Source organism: Artemia franciscana, chromosome 7, assembly GCF_032884065.1.
Source record: "Artemia franciscana chromosome 7, ASM3288406v1, whole genome shotgun sequence".
NCBI classification, from domain to species: Eukaryota; Metazoa; Arthropoda; class Branchiopoda; order Anostraca; family Artemiidae; genus Artemia; species Artemia franciscana.
In genome coordinates this window covers 59,202,967-59,226,881 of record NC_088869.1, presented here as the reverse complement: position 1 = coordinate 59,226,881, position 23,915 = coordinate 59,202,967, and the positions used below count along the sequence as shown (strand labels likewise).

Below are 23,915 nucleotides of genomic sequence, written 5' to 3'. Positions count from 1 at the left end.
CTCTCTCACTGTTTCTGTTTGTCCGACAGTGTGCTGCCTGTGTTTATCACCTTTTGTGGTTGCATTTGTGTGTATGTATGTGTTTTTTCCCTCTCTGAGCCTTTGCCTCTCTCCTTTTGCCTATTTGTATAGCTTTGTGTATGCCTGTGTATCAGACTTTTTTTGGCAGTGCGTGTCTGTGTGTATGAGTTTTTTTTCCACTGTGTGTTTTTCACCTCTCTCTCCAGATTTATATTTCTGACTGTGTGTGTGCCTGTGTGTCTGAATTTGTGCTGCTGTGAGTGTGTTGTCTGTTTTTTTTCTCTCTGTGCGTTGTGTCTCTCTCTCTACGTGCGATTGAGTTTGTATATCTTTTTTCTCACCGTTTTTCTCAGTGTGACTTGGCGTAGTTTTGTGTGTATATGTGTGTGTGTTTTTTCCTCTGTTTGCTCTTGCCTCTCTCTCCTTGTCTGTGTGTCTTACTTTTTGTGTGCCTACGTCTCAGACTTTGTTTGGCAGTGAGTATCTGTGTGTTGTCTGTTTTTTTTTTCAATATATTTTTTGCTCCTCTCGCTCCAAGTCAGTGTTTCTGACTGTGTGTGTGTGCCAGTGTTTATGACTTTTGTTTGGTCTGGTGTGTGTTGTCTGTGTGTTTTTTTCTGTGTGTGTTTTGTCTCTCTCTCTCCCCGTGCCTGTGTGTTTGACTGTATTTGGTTGTGTTTGTGTGTGTGTTTTTACTTCTGTGTTTTTGTCTCTCACTCTCCCTGCCTGTGTTTCTGAATTTTTGTGTGCCTGTTTGTCTGAATTTCTGTGGTTATGTGTGTATGTGTTTATTTTTCTCTTTGTGTTTTTTCTTTCTCTCTCAGCTTGTTTGTCTGACTTTGTGTTGATGTCTGGTTGTGTGTGTTTGTGTGTGTTTGTGCGTTTGTGTGTGTCAGTGTATTTCTCATTTTTCCTTTTGTTTGTTGTATGGTTGTGTTCGAGTGTTTGTGAATGTGTTTTGTTTTCCTTCTGTATCTTTTTTACACTATCCTTGCCCGTATGTCCATTTGTGCGTGTGAATGTGTGACTGAATTCAAGTGGTTGTGTTCTTAGGTGGGCGTGTGTTTTCCCCTTTATGTTTTTGTCTCTGTCTCTATGCTTGTGTGTCTGACTATGTCTCTGTGTGTCTGTCTGTCTGAATGGCTTTGTTTTACTGTGTGTTTGAGTGTCTATTTGATTTCCCCTCTATGTGTTTCTGTCCCTCTCTCCGAGAGGAACAGTGTGTCTGGTTGTGTGTTTGCCTGTGTGTCTGACTTTGTGTGATTGAGTTGGTCGTTTCTGCGGGTGCTATTCCCTCAGTGTGACTTATTCTTTTTACCTATGCCTGTGTGTCTGACTGTGTATCTCTGCCTCTGTATCTTATTTTGTGTGGTAGTTAGTTTATTTATATTTTTCACTCTGTGTGATATATCTCTCTCTCCGTGTCTCTACGTCTGACTCTGTTTGTGCTTCCCTGCATGTCTAACTAGTATGTCAGACTGTATGTCTTGTGGCTGACTGTGTTTTTTTTTCCTCTGTATATCTTTTTCTTTCTCCGTGCTTGTGTGCTTGACTGTATGTGTTCCTGTGTTTTTTACTTTGTTTGGTTGTGAGTGCATGTTTGATTGTGTTTTATGTCTCTGTGTTTTCTTCTCTCTCCATGACTGTGTGTTTGACTGTGTTTCTACCTGAGTTTCTAACTTTTTAATGTTTGTCCGTGTATTCCCTCTGTGTTTTTTGTGTCTCTCTATGCGTGCTAGTGTGTCTGACTGTATTTCTGTGTCTGTGTTTGTGTTTCTGGCTTCGAGTGGTTGTTTGTGTGTTTCTTCTCTTTGTGTGCGTTTCTCTCTCTCTCTCTCTGTCTCTGTCTCTTTCTCTGTCTAGTCTAAGCGTGAGTGTCCGACTTTGAATGGTCGTGTGTTTATCTGCGTATGTGTGTGTGTTTTCCCTCTGTGTATTTTCTCTCCCCCCTCGTGCGTTTTTCATGAATTTTCTTGAGTCTTTTTCACACATCTGGCATTTTTTCGGGCATTTTCATGGAAAAATGTGCTTTCACACTAGAATGGATCATTTACACTTAATAAATAATTCTCTATTAGCGTTCCTTCTGACGACTTCTAGCAATTGAGGCCACAATGACAATATGTGGCTGGGCCATAAAACACAGAAAAGTTGATATAAACTCAAAAAATTAAAAACAAACAAAAACTAAAAAAAAGCTTATAAACGATAAAATATAGGCCAAAAGAACCAAGAATTAAGGAAAGGTGGGGATCCTACAAACTAATTCCAGAGGGAAGGCTTGTTATTAGAGGTAAATTTGAAACATATAAGGATATTTTTGAATAATTTTAATAAAAATCCCTTATTTTTTTGCCAAGACAATAAATTCCCCATTGAAAAGTGCACAGTTGAATATTATTTTCTTTTCAAATATCATACAATCTCGTTAGAGGTAAATTTAAGCCAGAAAAAGATATTCTTCAGGTATTTTAAAGAAAATACCTTCTTTCTGTGAATTTGCGTTATATTTCATTTATCCTCAGTAAAAAAATTCATTTTATACCTTCCAGCTTCAAATTAAGCCGGGAAATTGGTAGTCTAAGCAAATCACGCCACTCTACCACGCTATTACTGACCCTTGGGAACCCATTGACATCCCATCCCCACTACACTTTCTTAAGACGTTTTTCAGATTTTTCTGTCAAAAATCATGCATTGACCATCTGGTACCCTTTTCCCCCCCACATCATTACTAAAATATTTTCTAGGATTTTGTCCTGTTAAAAATCACAGGTTAAATCCAATTGTTAATGTTTTGCAAGCCACCATCAATGTGAAACAACATGTCAATTCACATCACTGTGGCACACATTAACTAGCCCTCTGGCACCCTCTGGTTGGAAAAACATAGACAGTCAGGAACAACGGTATAGAAGAAGAGAGAGAGAGAGACAAAAAACATGAAGTGAGAAAAACACAAACACACACAGAAAAACATAAAGTCAGACAAACTTTCAGAAAAACAGGCATGGGTGGATAAAAAGAGCCCACACAGAGAAAAAAACCACAAAAACAAACAATCCCACACACAAACAAACTTACATACATACACACAAACACACGAACCCACAAAAAGTCAGACATACAATCATACACAGTCCGACACATAGGCACGGAGAAGACACAATACACAGAGGGAAAACAAACACACACACAAAGAGAGATACAGCCGCACAAACTCAAACAAACAGGCCAGCACACACTCACACACACAGGAATGGATAGAAAGACAAAAAGACATGGACGGAGAAAAACACAACACACACACATAAACACATATACACAAAAATACACTTGTAAATGACAACAAAAAATCAAACACTCAGATAAATACACAGTCAGACACTCAGGCAAGGAGAAGAGAAAAAACATGCAGAGGGAAAAACAAATGCACACACACAAATACAGGCAAACAAACTCAAACACACAGGCCAACATACACTAAGACACATAGGTATGGAGAGAAAGACAAAAACACATAAACAGAGAAAAAAGCACAAATACACATTTAAAAGCACAAAAAAATATACGCACAACCGCACAAAGTCAGATACATCAAATACACACACAGTCAAACACACAGGCATGGAAATAAAAGACAAAATTACACAGAGGAAAAAGAACACTCAAACAGCACACAGAGCCATGCAGAGTTAAAAAACAAAGGCAAAGACACACTCAGACACACAAGCACGAGGGGAGAAACAACTCACACAGAACTGAAACACACACGCACATACGCATAAAGCACACAACCTTACAAAGTCAGACCCTCAGACTTAGACTAGCCAGAGAAAGAGAGAGTCAGACACACAAGCACGAGGGGAAAAACAAAACACAAGGAGGGAGCAAATACACATATAGGCACACACATACACACAACCATTCAAAGTCAAACACTCACACAGACTAGCAACGAAAGAGATATATATATATAGAGAGAGAGGCAAACACTTAAAGAGAGAAAAAACACACACACAACCATACGAAGCCATAAATACTACCCCACACATACATACAAATACAGTCAGACACACTGGCACGGGGAAATAGACACAAAACACACAGAGCGAATTAACGAAAAATCATAACAGTTAGAAACACAGGTAGAAATACCGTCGAACACACAGTCATGTAAGAAAAAAAAACAGACGGAAAGACACAATGAAATATGCACTCAAAACCAAACAAAGTAAAACACACAGGAACAAGTACAGTCAGGCACACAAGCAAGGAGAAAGAAAAAGACATACAGAGGGAAAAACAACCACACTCAGCCACAAGACATGCAGTTTGACATACAAGTCAGACATGCAAACAACCACAAACACAGTTGGACATAGAAACATGGAAAGAGAGACATAACACACAGAGGGAAAAACATACAAAAACTTACAACCACACAAAGTCAGATACAGAGGCATAGACATACGGGCATAAGGAAAATGAAAAAGTCAGACAGAGGGACAAACACACTCATTAATAACAAACTCAATCACACAAAGTCAGACACAGAGGCACACACACAACCAGACACATGGTCTCAGAGATTGAGACAGAAACGTAAAGACAAAACACACAGAAAGAAAAAACACAGACAACACACTCACGACGACATAAATTAAGACAAACTGGCACACACAGAGTAAGAAACACTAACGTGGAGAGAAAATTTGAAGATTACATAGTGTAAAATAATGCCTACGCACAGAAACGCACTGCCACTAAAACTGTGTGACACAGGCACACATAAAGCTAGACACATCGGCACGAGGAGACAAACAAAAGCTCAGTGAAGAAAAAACACACCCACACAAACACATCCACACAAAGTGAGAAACACGGGTACGCATACTGTCAGACAAACAGAAAAGAGAGAGAGAGAGGCAAAAACACACAGGGGAAAACCACAAGCCAATACAAACAACCCCTCAAAGTTTTATACACACAGAGTCAGAAACACTGGCCTATAGAAAGAGAAAAAAGATATAGAGAGAAAAAGACTCAACTTAACATTATACATCTAGGGACTCGTAAATTCTAATGACTCATTGACGTTCTATCATTGGAATTTAAAAACTGTTTCAACAGTGAGGTCTGGTTATGTGTGTGCCTGTGTTTGTGACTTTTTGGTAATACGTGGGTATGTGTGTTTTTTACTCTTTATGGCATTGCTTGTGTTTTGAGTGTGTGTGTTTTTTCCCTGTGTGTTTTGTCTCTGTTTTCTATCTCAATCTCCTTGCCCGTGTATGGGCTTGCATGAGAGTCGGAAATTTTTGGCTCTGTGTTTGTTTGTGTGTATATGTAATTGCATTTATGTGTGTGTGTTTTTCCTCTGTGTGTTTTGTCCTTCTCTCCGTGCATATGTGTCTGATTGTTTGTGTGCCTGTGTTTTTGATTTTGTGTGGCTTTGGTGTGTGTGTTTGTCTTTTTTCCTTTTGGTGGATTTATCTCTCTCTCTCTCTCTCTCTCTCTCTCTCTCTCTCTCTCTCTCTCTCTCCCTCTGTCCATTTATCTGACTTGTTTTGTGTGTGCATGTGTGTCTCACTTTGCGTTGATGTGTGTATGTGTGTTTTTGTCTCTCTCTGTATCGTTGGGACTGACTGTGTGTATGCCTGTGTATCTGTCTTTATGTAGTTTGCGTGTGTGTACATTTCCGTCTCTGTGTTTTGTCTCTCTCTCTCTCTATGTAATAATGTTTTTCTTCTTCTGTGTATGCGTGTGTGTCTGACTCGTATCTGTGTATGCTTTTATATTTTTACCCCTGTGTGTTTTTCCTCACTCTTCAAGCCTGTATGTCTGACTGTGTGTGTGCCTGTAATTGTGGGCTTGTGTAGTTGTAAGTGTGTGTGTGTGTGTTTGCGTACCTATGTTTTTCAATGTCTCCATGCCTGTTTCTTTGACTGTGTTTGTACCTGTCTCTATCTTTGTGTGGTTGTTTGTGTGCCTGTGCGTCTAACATTGTGTGTTGTTGTGTGTGTGTATAGGCATTCTACCCAGTGTTTGTTTTTGTCTATATCCCCATGCCAATGTGTCTGACTCTGTTTTTATATTTGTGCCTGACTTTGTCTGGTTGTGTTTGTATGCGTGTGTCTGTTTGTTTCCCTCTGTGTCTTTTTCGTTCTCACCTTGTACCTGTGGTTCTAACTGTATATATGCACCTTTGTTTCTTACTTTTATATGGTTGTGTGTGTATGTGTTTGTTCATTGTTTTTTTTGTTTATTTAAGTTTTTTATTGTCTTAAAAAGTAGAGTGGTGGGAAAGAGTCAAACTTTAGCGTAAAGAGTGGGACGTCGAGGAGTCGACGGCCCTTTCATATACGGAATAATTTCTGTTCGTTTTAAGTTTTAATGTCGCTCGTTACTTGCAGTATAAGAACTTGGTTTTCTTATTTAATTAATTATAAAGCCATACATTAATACCTTTAGTTACATATCAGTTAAATATGCTGAAAAGCAAGGGGATAAGATTTGAAACTTGTTGCAGACCTCGTATAGTTTTCATTGGTTTTGACAGTTTCTCCCTTTAACTTAGTTTTAATAAAAGAATTATCATACCAATATTTAAGACTTGCTACAAAAAAATAGTTAGCTAAACACCCCAACAACTTTGTTTATACTTGCGCTTGAATTACTGAGTCAAGGGCTGATGATATGTCTACGCAGGTCGACTTTACAGAAGCAATTTTTTTAAAAAACTTCCACGAGTAGTTTGGAATACTGATAGCTTCTTTAGACACTTCCCTCTTTGCTCTGTCAGCCACCATACTGTGTTCATTCTTGGCTTTTCTAAAAAGATTAAACAGGGTCCCACTTCTAGGCTTATTTAAGTCGAGCCATATGTGACACCATAAGTTGGCTCGTGATTTAGCAATTTTTAATTCATTACTTCAGAAAAACTGGATTTTATTCCTGCTGAACTGGATTTTACTCCTGCTTTATTCCTGCAAAGCCGATAAGAAGGGAATTGGATTCTTTAAAAAACAATTTAGAAATTACCCCACAATTTTATACTAGATTTTATCCAAGAGGTTGTTTCGCACCCAAGATTTATGGTTTACCCTAAGTTAATAAGACAGGTGTCCACCTCTGTCCCATTCTTTCAACTTTCTTGTCACCTGCTGCAGAATTAGCAAAATGGTTTTCGGTGGAATTGCATCCATTCTCAGGAACACAAAAATCATATTCAAAATTTCTTACTGATCTTATTAATAAGTAAAAAAATACATATTGGAGGAAAATTCAATTCTCTGTAGTTTCAATGTGTTTTTCATGTATTCGAATTGTAATTTAGAAAGTGCAAAGATATATTAAACAATTTATGACAATTTATTTAAATCATGAATTTGGTTACCTTTGTAAATTATTATCCTCTTTATTTTGGTTTTAGAGGTGAATTTTGCAAACAGGTATTTGGTTTGATTATGAAGGCATCTCTCTCACCGTTGTTGTAAAATCTCTTCATGGACTCTATTGAAACCTCCGCTATAACAAATTTTCGGCTCCCCCCTTGGGGGATATATATATATATATATATATATATATATATATATATATATATATATATATATATATATATATATATATATATATATATATATATATATATATATATATATATATATATATATATATATATATATATATATATATATATATATATATATATATATATATATATATATATATATATATATATATATATATATATATACAATACAACATACAATATATATATATACAACAAGCCGATTCCATACCAATTTCATACATTCATTGAGAACCAAACTCTCGCCTGACTTCTCTATGCAAGTGAGAATTATAAATTAATGGTAGTTCTTGCTAAAAAGAACAGCTAGAGTTGGAACATAAAAGGTGAGACTATTTTATCATTTTTATTACCAGGTGTGACCATAGTACACTGTAGGCTGGATAGGCCTATATTTTGTTGTTTCTCTAGACAGCAGCTACAGAAACTGGAGAGAAATAGATACAACTTGGATGCACACTGTAATTGTGTGCAATTCTTTTTGATTCTAATTTCAGTACTTAAACCTTGTCTAAACTTACTTTCCGGGTAATCAAAAAGATGCCAAGATTTTGTTCTTCCAAATACTATCTTCCATCTATATATATATATATATATATATATATATATATATATATATATATATATATATATATATATATATATATGTATATATATATATATATATGCTACTACAAATGTAAATGCTTCTTCTTTGAAACCAATATTAACGCAGTACCAGATAAAGTAAATTATCCTTAATGGATTTTTTTTTCATCTTAAAAAAAATGGTTGCTTTATGGGAATATAAAGCAAATTGTTATAAAAATTGCACCTGAGTCTTATTAAATATACAAAATTTAATGATAGTAAATTTCGTTGCTATAAATTTTTTCGTGTTCTTGAAAATTTGAAAAAACTTGCAACACAGTCAACATTACACCTCATAAGGACACTTACTTATGAAAAGAAGTACTACATTTGAACAAACCATTGTTTCGTCTTATGTAATTAAGCACAACATTCGAACAAAACATCGTGTAGTTCAGTGTCATCAAGAATAGTTTAATCAATTTGAACTTTAGTTTGAATTCCACAGACAAACGATCCAGTTGGACAGAAGTTGCTCCAGTTTCCATATGATGCACCGTGTAGTTGGACACCATTTTTTCAATAACATATTCCTCGTCAGGCAAAGTAATTGATCGACAAGCAAATTGAATGTTGGTTACTGCTGTCTCGTCAATATCTCCATCTTCTGGATCAACTATGGGAATAACTCAAATCAGCTCACTGAATTGTTAATATCACAATATTCAAAAGGATACATTAAAAAGCATTCAAACATAAATGCCCGATACTCGATAAAAACTATACTTAAAAAGTATCTAGAAATATTTGACGAGAAAATTGTTTAAGATGTAATTACTAAGAAAAAGTATTAAGTTATTAAATGCTCTAATACTTCATATAAGAATTATGTTCTTTATTTCAAGCATAATTCAAACGATAGTATCAAAATATGGTTGAGAATAGAACGTAAAACAATGGAATGAGACTGATTCACGGTGGTAACTTTAACATGAAAATTGTTTTCAATAGCCTCATCTTAAATGTTTTGTCCCTTTTCAAAATTTTTCTCCGGTGCAAATGTGTGTTCCTATTGATAAAATTCATTCCCGTGATCCAGATGACGGTAAAAAGGATTCAGAGGCTGGATAAAATGCGTTGCAAGACGGGATACAACTTAAGGCTACTCATCTCTCCGTTTTTTGGCATATAAATTATTTAAGAACTGAACCTTAACAGCTTTTTTGTTTAGCCCTGGACGGTCGGCTGAAAACGACATTATTTAATAATCTATAATCCTTGTTTCACAGAACATGTCCTAGCCATCTCAATCTTTTTCTCATTATTGTCCTAGAAAATGGATTGAGCCACATCTTCCTCATAGCCTACTATTTGAAGTAAGGTCAATCACTCGGGTACCCAAAATAATCTGTTGATAAATTCTCTGGAAAACGTTTAGTAGATATTTCTTGTTTGAAACAACGTTCTTTGATAATTTATAATCCTTGTTTCGCAGAACGTGTCCTAGCCGTCTCGATCTTTTTCTCATTATAGTCGGGTACCCAATATAGTCAATCCGTCGAGTACCCGAGATAATCTGTTGGGAAATTTCTCTGGAAAACGTCTAGTAAATCTTTCTTGGTTTTTGGACTGTCTTCCCACTCTGAATATTAAAAAAAAATATTTAAGTAGTATCCAAAATCACCTTAACGTAAAAAATATTCAAACAGGCCCACATTTAGATATTGACTCAAAAACTTACTTAAATACGTATTTAAGTACTTGTATTAAACTATATCCTATGAAAACACCTTGGCAGGAGTTTATCCCCTCTCCAACAGAAATGCCCCCGGAAAATATCGCCCCTTGTGGGGAATACCCCCGGAAAAAACTAAAAATTACCCTGCAGAAAGAGGGGATAAGTGTCTGAAACCACCTCGGAGGGAGCCGGATTTCCGGGCATGATCTAATTAACAATCAGAAATTACTATTTTAAAAAAATTAAAAGTTTTTCAACGGAAAGCATACAAAAACACTGATAAAAACAATTATTATTCCATATAAGAGGGCAATTATTATACAGAAATTTAATATAATTTCATATCCTTCATTCTATAAGTGAATTAAATAAAAAAAAACAAGTTTTTTCAACTGAAAGTAAGGAGTGACATCAAAACTTAAAACGCACAGAAATTACTTCGTATATGAAAGAGGCTGCTTCCTCATCAACGCCCCGCTCTTTACGCTAAAGTTTGACTCTTTCTCTCAATTCTTCTTTCTAAAACAGTAAAAAACTTTAGCGTAAAGAGCGGGGCGTTGATCAGGAAGCAGCCTCTTTCATATACGAAGTAATTTCTGTGCGTTTTAAGTTTTGATGTCACTCCTTACTTTCAGTTGAAAAAACTTGTGTTTTTTATTTAATTTTTGAACGTTTTTGAATCAATGCATGTTTTGATTTTGGCTCTCCGCAGAGGAATAATCAAAACGAAATTTGTATATTTTTTTTTTTGGCTCAATGGCTTTCTCATAATTTTGATCGAATGATTTTGAGAAAAAAAGAGCTGGGGACGAAGCCTAGTTGCCCCCTGATTTTTTGGTTAATTAAAAAGGCAACTAGAACTCTTAATTTTTTACGAATCTTTTTATTGGTAAAAGATTTACGTAACTTATAAATTAGCTTACGTAAAGAACTTTTGTATTCTCATGTTTTTATTACATATATGAGGGGATTCGCCCCATCGTCAGTACCTCGCTCTTTACACTAAAGCTGAAATTTTATCCCAATTCATTTAGAATGACCCCCTGAATCACAAAAGCCGTAGAATAAGTAGTTGAAATTACCGAAAATAATTTAGCGTAAAGAGCGAGGTATTAGAAGGAGGTGAGCCCCTCATATGGGTAATAAATTCTGTTTGTTTTAAGTTTTATTGCTGTTCCTTACTTCCAGCTGAAAAAGCTTTTTATTTTTTTTTTAATTGTTTTTTTTTTTAATAATGCTAGTAAATCCTGCTCTCCCTTCATGGAAATTTTCTTCTCCCATTACAAATTCTCGAAGGAAAGTTCCCCCAGCATATCCCCCTCTTCTCAACCCCTCCCCCAAACCAAAAAAATCCTCCTGAAAACGCCTGTATACTTCCCAATAACCATTACTATATGAAAGCACAGGTCAAAGTTTGTAACTTGTTGCCCCTCCCACGGGGACTATGGGGGAGTAAGTCGTCCCCAAAGACATAGTTATAAGGTTTTTCGACTACGTTGAATAAAATGGCTATCTCAGAATTTTGATCCATTGAATTTGGGAAAATAATTAGCGTGGGAGGGGGCCTAGGTGCCCTCCAATTTTTTTTGTCACTTAAAAAGGGCACTAGAACTTTTCATTTCCGTTAGAATGAGCCCTCTTGCAACATTCTAGGACAACTGGGTCGATACGATCACCCCTGGGAAAAAAAAACAACAAAAAAAACAAATAAACACGCATCCGTGATCTGCCTTCTGGCAAAAAATCCAAATTCCACATTTTTGTAGATAGGTGCTCGAAACTTCTACAGCAGGGTTCTCTGATACGCTGAATCTGATGGTGTGATTTTTGTTAAGATTCTATGTCTTTTAGGGGGCGTTTTCCCCCTATTTTCTAAAATAACGCAAATTTTCTCAGGCTCTTAACTTTTGATGGGTAAAACTAAACTTTATGAAACTTATATATTTAAAACAAACATTAAAATGCAATTATTTTGATGTAGCTATTGGTATCAAAATTCCATTTTTTAGAGTTTTGGTTACTATTGAGCCGGGTCGCTCCTTACTACAGTTCGTTACCACGAACTGTTTGATAAGGTCGCTGTGACTAGTGAACACCAAAACAAACAGCCAATAAAAGCAAGCTTGTAATTTTGAGTATTTTCTCTAATTGAAAAAAAAAATTACCTAAAAACACTTTCATTTCAATGGTATTCAAGCCGGCTATTTAAAAACACGATATTGCAATATAAGAGATCAAAATCCTTGCACTGAATTCATATTTCAATAACCGTGTTTGGTATCTACCAAAGTCAACAATTAAGGATATTTCATGTCACTTATAACAAATATAAGGCTAAATTTACAACTTATAAAAAAATAATAAACATGCATAAAAATAAAATAAACATAATGTATTAAAACAGACAAACATCAAAGTAAATTATTAGATCAATAATTATCAATGAGAAGAAAATACACCCAGGTTGGTCAGTTTGTTTACTTTTTGTCTCACTTTTAATTCTGCAATATTTCTTACTTCTATAATTCTTATAAAATAAAGATAAACTATTTGATTGGATTGGCTTTAAAAAAAATTTCTGACCTGTGGATCTTTATTTTATTTTTTTTAGGCCATTACTGAAAACGAACTTCCATCTTTCGCACTTATTATTGGAAGTTTTAAGTACATTCTCTGAACTATTTTTAAAATCTGGAATGTCATAATAATATTATTTTCAAGAAAAAATGACAGCGTGGATGCAGGTGAAGTAATAATTATTTTACTTGCGAAAGTTTAAATTGTAATAATTCACTATTTTGGTTTTGCTAGTGTTAAATCTTTTTCAAAACATTTTATATCCTCTAAAAAGACGTAAGCAAAGTTTAATATCTTCGTAATTCCTTTTAAGGACTTCACAGCATCTGAAGAAGCATCTGGTTTCACAAATAAGTTTAATACTCAATAGTTTGCTGTTACAAAATTTTTGAAATGCATTCCATCTATGCACAGAACTTCAAAAAAATACGTACAATTCCTGAGTAATAGTGAAAAAAAGGGTTATTTCTCTGCACCATGATATAATAAGGGAAGAAATAATATCTCTTTCAAACAGTTCGTGGTAACGAACTGTAGTAAGGAGTGACCCGGCTTAATAGTAACCAAAAGTCTAAAAAATGGAATTTTGGTACCACTAGCTACATCAAAAGAATGGCATTTTGAAGCTGATTTTAAATATATAAGTTTCATCAAGTTTAGTTTTACCCATCAAAAGTTACGAGCCTGAGAATCTTTGCGTTATTTTAGAAAATATGAGAAAACACCCCCTAAAAGTCATAGAATCTTAACGAAAATCACACCATCAGATTCAGCGTATCAGAGAACCCTACTGTAGAAGTTTCAAGCTCCTATCTACAAAAATGTGGAATTTTATATTTTTTGCCAGAAGGCAGATCACGAATGCGTGTTTATTTGTTTTTTCCCCAGGGGTGATCGTATCGATCCAGTTGTCCTAGAATGTTGCGAGAGGGCTCATTCTAACGGAAATGAAAAGCTCTAGTGCCCTTTTTATGTAACCAAAAAATTGGAGGGCACCTAGGCCCCCTTCCACGCTAATTATTTTCCCAAAGTCAGCGGATCAAAATTCTGAGATGGCCATTTTATTCAGCATAGTCGAAAAACCTTATAACTATGTCTTTGGTGACGACTTACTCCCTCACAGTCCCCGTGGGAGGGGTTACAAGTTCAAAACTTTGACCAGTGCTTACATATAGTAATGGTTATTGGGAAGTGTACAGGTGTTTTCAGGAAGATTTTTTGGTTGGAGGCAGGGGTTGAGAAGAGGGGGATATGCTGGGGGAACTTTCCATCGAGGAATTTGTCATGAGGGAAGAAAATGTCCATGAAGGGAGCGCAGGATTTACTAGCATTACTTAAAAAAAAAACAATGAAAAAGTTTTTTTTCAGCTGGAAGTAAGCAGCAGTATTAAAACTTAAAACGAACAGAAATTATTACCCATGTGAGGGGCTCACCTCCTCCTAATACCTCGCTCTTTACGCTAAAGTATTTTTAGTAATTTCAACTATTTATTCTGCGGCTTTTGTGATTCAGGGGTCATTCTTAATGAATTGGGACAAAATTTAAGCTTTAGTGTAAAGAGTGAGGTACTGACGAGAGGGCGAACCCCCTCATATATGTAATAAAAACATAAGAATACAAAAGTTCTTTACGTAAGCTATTTTATAAGTTGCGTATATCTTTTACTTATAAAAAGATTCGTAAAAAATTAAAAGTTCAAGTTGCCTTTTTAATTAACCAAAAATCGGAGGGCAACTAGGATTCCTCCCCCGCTCTTTTTTTCTCAAAATCATTCGATCAAAATTATGAAAAAGCCATTTAGCAAAAAAAAACATACAAATTTCGTTTTAATTATTTCTCTGCGGAGAGCCAAAATCAAAACATGCATTGATTCAAAAACGTTCAGAAATTAAATAAAAAAACAAGTTTTTTAAATGAAAGTAAGGAGCGACATTAAAACTTAAAACGAACAGAAATTACTCCGTATAAGAAAGGGGCTTTTCCTTCTCAACGCCCCGCTCTTTACGCTAAAGTTTTTTTTACTGTTTTTAAATGTAGAGTTAAGAGAAACAGTCTAACTTTTGCGTAAAGAGAGGGGCGTTGAGAAGGAAAAGCCCCTTTCATATACGGAGTAATTTCTGTTCGTTTTAAGTTTTAATGTCGCTCCTTACTTTCATTTAAAAAACTTGTTTTTTTTTCTTTAATTTATTCTGGATTGAAGTCCTTTCTAGTGAGTACTCTTCGTTGCATTGAACAAACAATTACTACAAAGATCTGTTTATTTATTTTATTTTTTTTTATAATGTCCTCGCATGGCGTCTGTTAGGTATTCTGGCCATAATGCAATTTCGCTTAAAAAATTCTCAGTTTCATCATCACTTTGAGATGATCTTAGATTCGTATTTTCTCCATTTCTTTCACCTTCACAATCGTAATTGCTTTTTTTTTTCAGCTGTCCTTTTTTCAGAATTGTTTTGGACACTCATGGTGTTTTTAAAGTTTAAGTAGGTGGACTTTGTAAAAATGATGACGATTGTTGCAATTGTTCTCCAACTATAGTTATTAAATTTGTCTAACGATCTTTCCATCTGATCTACCACTTTATCTCGAGCAGCCTTTCCTTTTCTTTCTTCATTTCCACTTAATTTTTTTCTGGATTTCATTTTAACAATACAAACAAAATATCACGTTGGCATGCAATATCAAAATCACAAGGAAAATCACCATTTGGGATATTTTATATTTTTTAAGAGGAGAGTACGGAAAATCAATATATATACTTATAATAAAAATAATTTTTTATTCATTTGGTGATAAATACTAGAAACCATATTTTATATACGAAAAGTAAAAAAAAGAAATTTATGCATTGCAGCAATCACTTTACAAAACTATGACGCATACAGTCCTTGGTTAAATCGTTTTAATTTAAAAAGTATTAGAAGGATAGTTAGGGTAAGTACATATTCAAGAAGATGACAGCTTCCATTTTACTGCTGATATTCTTTGTCTGTGTAGTCACTGTCCTTGTAAAGAGGATGCCTTAGGGTTTCTTATGCAAAATGATTATGAGTGTCATTTTTTTTCTTTTAAATAATCAAATTATGAAAATAAAACCAACTGCTTGGGGTCCAACACATTAGGAGCTCTTGACACGGAGCTAATTTGCCTAGGTGTTATTGTATTCATAAGCCAAATTTCTCAAATTACGCAAAAAACTTATGTGAACAGGCTCAATAATTACCAAAACTCTAAGAAACGGAGTTTTAATACCAATAGTTACATCAAAGAATCAAATTTTAATAATGATATCAAATATATAAGTTTTGTCAAGTTTAGTTATACCCATCAAAAGTTACAAATGGAGAGAATTTGCCATAATTTAGAAAATAGGAGGACATATCTCCTAAATGCCATATAACCTAAACAAAAATATATCATCAGATTCCAAGTTTCAGAAAACCCTATTGTAGAAGTTTCAAGCTCCTATCCACAGAAACGAGGAATTTTGTATTTTGTGCCAGAAGTCAGATCACAGATGTGTGTTTATTTGTTATTTTGTTTTTTTTTTTTGCTTTTTTCCTCAGGGGTGATCGCATCGACCCAATGGTCCTAGAATGTTGTGAGACGGCTCATTCTCACGGAAATTAAAAGTTCTAGTTCCCTTTTTAAGTGACCGAAAATATTGGAGGGCATGTAGGCCCTATACCCTCTGTGGGGGACTTAATCCCCCACTGTCCCCAAAGAACGGGCTGCGAGTTACAAACTTTGACCATTGTTAACATTTTAATAGTTATTGAAAAGTGCAGAGACGTTTCAGGCGGATTTTTATGTGGTGAGGGTTTCGATGGAAAGAAATTACGTGGGTAAATTTTTCTTGAAGGAATTAATCCTAAGGAAAGAGAATTTCCATGACGGAGGCACAGGATTCTCTAGCATTGTTAAAAAAAAAATTATGAGAATATAAATAAAAAACAGTTTTTTCAACTGGAAGTATGGATCAGCATCAAAACTTACAACGAAGGAAAATTTTTACGTATATAAAGGGGTCCGTCTCCTCCACAATTCTACCCCATTGTCGCTAAACTGTTTTTAGTAATTACAACAGTTTATTAAGTGGCCTTTGTGACCTTTTGGTCATTCTTAAGGAATTGGGACTAAATTCAAGCTTTTGTGTTGAAAGAATGGTACTGGAGAGGGGGGGAGGAGAGCCCCCTTCATATACGTAATAAAAATATAAAAATATCTAACAATGTCATGAGAGGGCTCATTCTAACAAAAATTAAAAGTCCTAGTGCCCTTTTTAAAAGACTGAAAACATTGGAGGGCACCTAGGCCCCCTCCAACGCTTATTTTGTTCCCAAAGTCATCGGATCAAAAATCTGAGATGTTTTTCTAGACGACTTAATCCCCCACAGTCCCCGGGGAGGGGCTGCACGTTACAGCCTTTGACCATTGTGTACATATAGTAAGGGTTATTGGGAAGTGTACAGACTTTTTCAGGGGGACTTTTTTGTGTTGAGGGTTGTATGTGGGTCGGAGGAGGGGGTTGCCTTGGAGGATCCTTCTATGGGGGAATTCATCATGAGGGTAGAGAATTTCTAGCATTATTAAAAAAAGAGAAAATAAATAATAAAAATTCAGCTGGTAGTAAAAACTCGCATTAAAACCTAGAAAGAACAGAAATTATTACGTAGGGGAGAGTGGGGTTAGTTCGGACATGGGGTGAATCTGGACAAGCGTTTCTCTTCCTACAGTGCCGTCTGCTAATCACGAAACAAACACTGTAGACCTTCTATCTAATATTCTACTTGCGCATGTAGTTTTGTTACCCCACGTACAGTCGTTTTGAAAATATTTGAAAAAAACTGAAAAAACCAAGGTAAGGCGTACTGTATCTTCTATCTTTGAGATTTAATTCAGCCTACATTAATAAACATTCAGCTTTCTTAATGTGTGAAACTTTTAACTAAGACTTTGCTAAATTGTTTCGATTTTGGATTTTTGCGCCATCTGTAAGTTCTGAGGCGTACGTGAGGTTTCAGGCTTTTTCTTTCAGGTGGGTTTGGTTCGGCCAACCACAGTAGGGTGCATTCAGACATTGTCCGAAACAACCCCACAAACTATTTCGCCCTTTCCAATCGTTTTTCTTATCATATACCTTTTACAAGTTATTTTTACCTGTTTCTAATTGTTTTTTTTATATTCAGAATGTCTCAAGTGTACAAAAGAAAGTGCCCACATTCTCCTCCTGATCGAGAAAATATAAAGAAAGCCGTTGAGGCTTATATTAAGAAAAAAACCACGTTGAGAGGAATTGCAGAAAACTTTGGTATAAGAAAATCTACACTATTGGACTACGTCAAGTGATCAAAGCCATCAAGGGAAAAAGCTTCAGAAAGTGACAATGAAGAGCCTCAGCCACTTTTTATCAACTTCCCGATGAAAGCCAAACACAGCAGTCAAGTTTTTGACATGGGCCAAGAGAGAGAACTTGCAGACTATTTCCCAACCTGTTTTACTATGAACCATGGACTTACGACAAAAGAATCCAGATGTTTTGGCTATTCTTACACTCTTGCAAATAATATTTGTGTCCCAGAAAGTTGAACGGAAAACGAAGCAGCGTCGAAGGACTAGCTTCTCGCATTTCTTAAACGTAATCCAGACATTTTTGTCAGGAAGCCGGGACTCACAAGTGAGGCGAGACCCTCTGGCTTCAACAACCCTGCAGTTCAGAGGTTTTTGATAAGCTTCTTGATGTTTACAGAAGATTTATAGCCAAGCTGACACCCGATCGTATCTAGAATGTGGATGAGACTGGCATACCCACAATTCTTCCACTCCCTAAAGTCCTAGAGTTGACTTGACAAAACAAGTTGGTCAGACAGCGTCTGTGGATAGAGGTCAAAATGTAATTGCTGTCTGTTTCGCAAGTGTGTCCAGAGCAACTATCCCTCTGGTTATCATTTTTCCACAAGTTAATTTTGTACTTAGTATGATTAGCGATGGGCCCCTGGTTGCCTGACTTGCTCACCCCAGTGGATTGGTCAATGGCGACATATTTTTGGAACAACAACAAAAGAGAGAATAATGAGGACTTTTTTCCCAAGACAGTGAACCAACAAATCCTATTTGAATATTTCGGCCCTATATCTAAGGGCCGTCTTCAGCAAAGAAAAAATAAAAAACAATAAAACACTTACAATAAAAGTTCTCAGTTAAAAAACCATTTTTTTTTATTTTAAAATAGCCTTGGCATCATTACTTCTTAACGAAAAGTTCAGCCAAGACTGTCTGATAAAAGCTAACATTTTACAAGATAAAAAGGTTCATTCGTTTCACTATCTGTATTTATTAAAAATTGGAATGATTTATTATTGCAATATTTGCGTTCTCTGCAGCTAATCTGACAGTTCTTTTGATATTGGGCTTGTTTTTGTTCGTTCCTATTTTTGTTTTATTTTGAATTAGATTATTTTCTATAAGGAATTTTGTGTACATAGGGTTGAGTGTGTATTCACCCAAGTCTCTGTTTAGGGATGTATTATTATTATTTAAGTTTCGTTTGATTTCGATTGCCTCACGGACAGTTTGTTCGATTCCTAGGTCATTGCTAATTAGAATTGTTTCGTCAAACAGAAGAAAATGGTTTGGATTTTCAAAAATTTATTCTTAAAGCTGAGTCGAAAGATATGGAGTTATTTTTAGATTTTAATGCTTTTTCAATACTTTCTTTGTGTTGTTGTAATCCTGTTCCAAAATTTCAGTGGGTTCGACCAATGTAATAATTTCCACAACTACATGGTATTTTATACACCCCTCGTAGACGAGTAATTGGGGTTTTATCCTTACAAGAATTGACAAGATTCATTATACTTAAATTGCTTGTGAATACAACACGTAAATTGTTCTTTAAACAAGCTTTTTTCAGTTTTGAAGTAATTTTCGGAATATAAGGTAGGTAAATCATGCTTGTGGGTTTATTCGAATAATTTACTGGTGTGGGATTTAAGGCTTCAGAAGAATGCATCTTTAATCTTTGAGCTATAACAGTATTTATGAGAGAAATTGGGTACCCGTTGCCAAAAAGTATGTCCGTAATAAAATTGAATTTTTTTTTAACATATGGCTCTGAACAGATATTAAGTACTCTATCCACAAGAGATATTACCACACCTCTTTTAATCTGTGGAGGATGGTTAGATTTGAAGTGAAGGTATCTATTATTATGCGTAGGTTTTCTGTAAACCGTAAAATCAAGTTTATTCACACTGCGTGTTATCAATACATCTAAAAAAGGTATTTTTCTATCTCTTTCGGCCTCTAGAGTAAATTGCAGGTTTCTATCGTAAGTATTCAAATGTTCTAGAAAATCTTTAAGTTCACTTTCGCCATAATTCCAAACTGAAATTATGTCATCCATGAAACGTCCCCAAAACACATGATTAAGAAAATGCGAATCTAGGGCCCAATTTTCGAGATTCTCGACGAAAATATTTTCGAGTAGGTCTGATAGAGGTGCTCTCATAGGAAGGCCCCTTACCTGTTTGTAATATGAATCTCGAAACCGGAAGTACATGGAATATTTGTTACATAATTCAACCAAATGCATGAGAACATCAATGTCTAGACCTATTGCTGACTCTTCGATTAGATGGTAATTGTTTTCCAGTTTATTTTGTAAAAATTGTTCAGATTTTGAAACATATATACTAGTATACATAGAGATTATTTCAAGCCTGCTTAATATGGAATTTTCAGAAATGTCTATTTGTTTCAATTTTTCTAAAAGATCAACTGAATTTTATATATAATATTTTTGGGACTGAAGCAGTGGTTTAAATGCAGTGCATAACCATTTTCCAATGTTTGAGGCAGGTGATTTTGTACTAGCTACAATGGGTCTTAGAGGAAAGCCTTGTTTGTGCAATTTTGGTAATCCATAAGACTTTGAGCAAAAAACATCACGAGGGAGGAATTTATTGTACAACTGTGGAGTGATTCTGCCATTTTCTTTCAAAGTTTTTAATTCGTTTATTACTTTTTGAGCAAATTGATCAGTCTGGTGTAGTGGTAAGTCTGGTGTAGGTAAGTGGTTGTATCATTTAAATGTGACTGAATTTTATCATCATAATCAATTTTATTTTTAATTACTATGGAGTTGCTTTTATCGCCTTTAGTAATTATTATTGAGGAATCCTTACGGAGTTTGTTCAAAACTTTAGTGTCATAAGATTTTTCCATTGCGTTATTGGGAGAATTAGGAAGTTTTAATGAGGTGTTGTAAAGAGTGTTAATTAAACAAGATTTAACTGTATCCGGGTTTGAAACAAGAGCACTACATTTGCGGAAAGAGGATTCTAAAGATGCTACCAAGTCTGCAACTGGAACTTGTTTCGATAAAAACGAAATTTTGGCCCTTGTTCTAGGACTTTTTCTTCAGCATAGCTGAGCTTTTTAGATGAAATATTTACAATCACAGGTCCAGGACTTATCTTAGGATTGTAAACTGGGTTTAATACTCCAGACTCATATTTCAACCTTTTAAACTGATTAGTGAGTCTCTCTTGGGACACATGGAAATCATGGTGGAATAAATTCCTTTCCATCCTAACAATCTGCAAAAATCGACAGTGGAAGAGCTCTGTGACAGAAAATTTTCGAGTGATTTTTGTTCTGAGGAAATAATATGTCTTTTGTGTTTTTTGTCCTTAATAATATGATTCAACGTTTTTAGCTGTAGTTTATGTGTGGTTTAGCTGTAGTTTATAGGTTTTGTTGCTTCACTGTCTTGGGAAAAAAGTCCTCAGAATTCTCTCTTTTGTTGTTGTATTATGGAAAGGCAGTGTGATCTTCGTCATTATCTATTCTTGGAAGCTGTGAGACATTTTACGAAGATCACCAAGCCAGATGCAGAGACTCCGATCCTCCTGCTAATGGACAACCTTGACATCCATCTTGATGTAAGGGTGATCGAACACTGCAAGGAAAATTCTGTGACCCTTTAGAGGTTTCCGCCTCACTGTTCGCATAAACTGCAACCACTCGACGTAGGTGTTCTTTCTCCTTTTAAGAACGCAATAAAAGGGCCTCCGTTAACTGGCTACAGTTACATCCCAGCCAGCGTATTTCAATTTACGAGGTAGCTCCGCTCAGCAGGGCTTCCTTCCTAGAGAAATTTGGTGTGTTGAATATTGTATCTGCGTTGCAAGCACTGGGATTTTCCCTTTCAATCGTGACAGTTTTCTGGAGGGAGCTTTTGCACCGTCGCTAGTGAGAGACAGGCTCCTAGATACGCCAATTGTTTCGCGAAGTCCTCTGTCATAGGCTGACTCCAAATCCGTACCCTCACCGGCTTCTTCAAGATTAGGTCTCCAGAAGAAGTTAGAAACTTTCCCCGAATTGAAGCTAGCTCTGTTTCGAGTCGCAGGAATCAGAATCGAAGCAAGAATCATATTTTAACAGACACACCTGAAAAGAAAGAGATAACAGCTAAAAAGCAGAAAAAGATCAGACCAACAAAGCAATCTGCAAAGAATCGCAAAAACATTATGGCCAATAGTGATGACGACAAAAACAAATGGGCAGAGCTTCATTCCAGATTGGCTGCCTTGAATGATTCATCAAACGACGAGTCTCTTCACTGTATTGGGCTTGGAGAGGACTTTGAGCTTTTTGACATAAAAAATGCTTAAGTTGAAAGCTTTGTTCTTGTGAAATTCGAGCGGAGAAAGTCTAAGAAGTGTGATGTTTTCTTTAATTTCCAAATCAAAGAAAAAAGTGGAAGTTACGTGGAAGTCTCTTTCCTGCGTAAAAATAGACCACGGTTTGCATTTCCAAATATTGAGGACAAAGCATTTGTGTCTTCAGATGACCTTTTTTGCACTTCCATCGCCTGCTGCTAACGGCGGTACAAAACGGCCAAAGCAAGGTCTCACTTTCAATTACGACCTCAGCTGCAACAACGTGAGATAAAGGGGTCAACTTGTGTACATATTATTTGATTTTAAGATTTTTATGTATCCGAATTCTTAAGTACATTTCATTCTATTGAAAATTAAGTGCTGTCCGAACCCAACCCCACACATTTCGAACTCATCCCACACAATGGGGTGACTTCGGACATTTATGATAAATGAATATTTTGAGCTTAGTGCTAAAAGACAAAAGACAAAAACTACAAAAATTTCCAATGGAGTATTAACACAATCCCTTCTGTTTCAGCCAAGAACGGAACTAAAAAAGTGAATGAAGCGGAAGTCACAACCAACCCGAAATTTCCGTCCAAACTAACCCCACTCTCCCCTATATAATGGTGTTCGTCTCCTCCACAATACCCTGCTCTTTAAGCTAAAGTTTCTTATTGTTTTAAAAAGTAGAGTTGTGAGAAAGAGTCAAACGTTAGCGTAAAGAGCGAGGCGTTGAGGAGGGGACTACTTCTTTCATATGCGGAATAATTTTTGTTTGTCTTAAGCTTTAAAGTCGCTCCTTACATGCAATTAAAAAAAATTGTTTTTTTTTATTTGAATCAAGAATGAGCAGATATAAAGTCAAATAATCTTTCAGGTGTAAAACTAAAACAAGTCATCATAATAAACAAATAATATTTAAAACAAACAGATATTATAACAAATAATTGTTAATCTTAAAACTATTAAAAAAAAAATAGTTAATTAAAAAGAGTTAATCTTAAAACTAGTAGAAACTCAAAACTAGCAGAAAATAACAAGGTTGGTTTCTTCAACCCTCATGCCTTCTTAACAATGGATATATTTTGCACTTACCGCAATTCCTTCTCAAGACCAGTATTTAATTTGCACTTTAGTGACAAAAAAAAATTGTTTTTGCTTTCTCATGCTTTTGTTCCAGAATATTTTCCAGAATTCTCTGAAAAATCATTCCGCCAATGAAATGGGAAAAATAACATGGGAGATAATTTTGGAAGCCCCCTGCATCACTTTCCCCAAGATAGCACACCAAACTCAGCCATCTTTAAGCATGAAGACGCAAAATTAGCCTCCAATTCCTTAGGGATACATCTTTAAAAATTCAATTTCAATTAAGCCAGGTCACGGGAAATATCCGATGGTTGTATTTGTTACAAAGTTGAGAAGCAGTAAAATTGCCTGTCTAAGCGAATAAAAGGTGAGAACCTTTGTTTTCATCAACAGTAAGAAAGAATACCTGACCTGCAGGAAGTCTTGAAAATTTGAGAACTGAAACAAACCACTTGTAAGCCCTAGCAAAAAGCCCTATGTAATGTGGACTAGTAGACATTTAACTAACGTCTTGAGGGGGTACTAAGATCGATTTGTGAATTTCTGGTTGATCCCCACTTGACTAGGGGCTTGAAGAGTACCTTTTAGGGTTTTTCCGATCGGACCCATAGGTTCAAAGACATTTAAATAAGTAATTAATTACATCTTCTAAACTAT

At 35.5% G+C, this 23,915-nt stretch overlaps 1 protein-coding gene across 1 annotated transcript in view; it reads left to right on the top strand.

The window, feature by feature from the left end:
* Nucleotides 1-17,847, top strand: part of LOC136029741 (protein O-mannosyl-transferase 2-like) — a 98,596-nt gene extending 80,749 nt beyond the window's left edge. The window contains exon 9 of the mRNA XM_065708247.1: nt 17,688-17,847. Coding sequence (XP_065564319.1) covers nt 17,688-17,847 — 160 coding nt within the window. The remainder of the gene's footprint in view (nt 1-17,687) is intronic.
* The last annotated feature ends 6,068 nt before the right edge of the window (nt 17,848-23,915 follow it).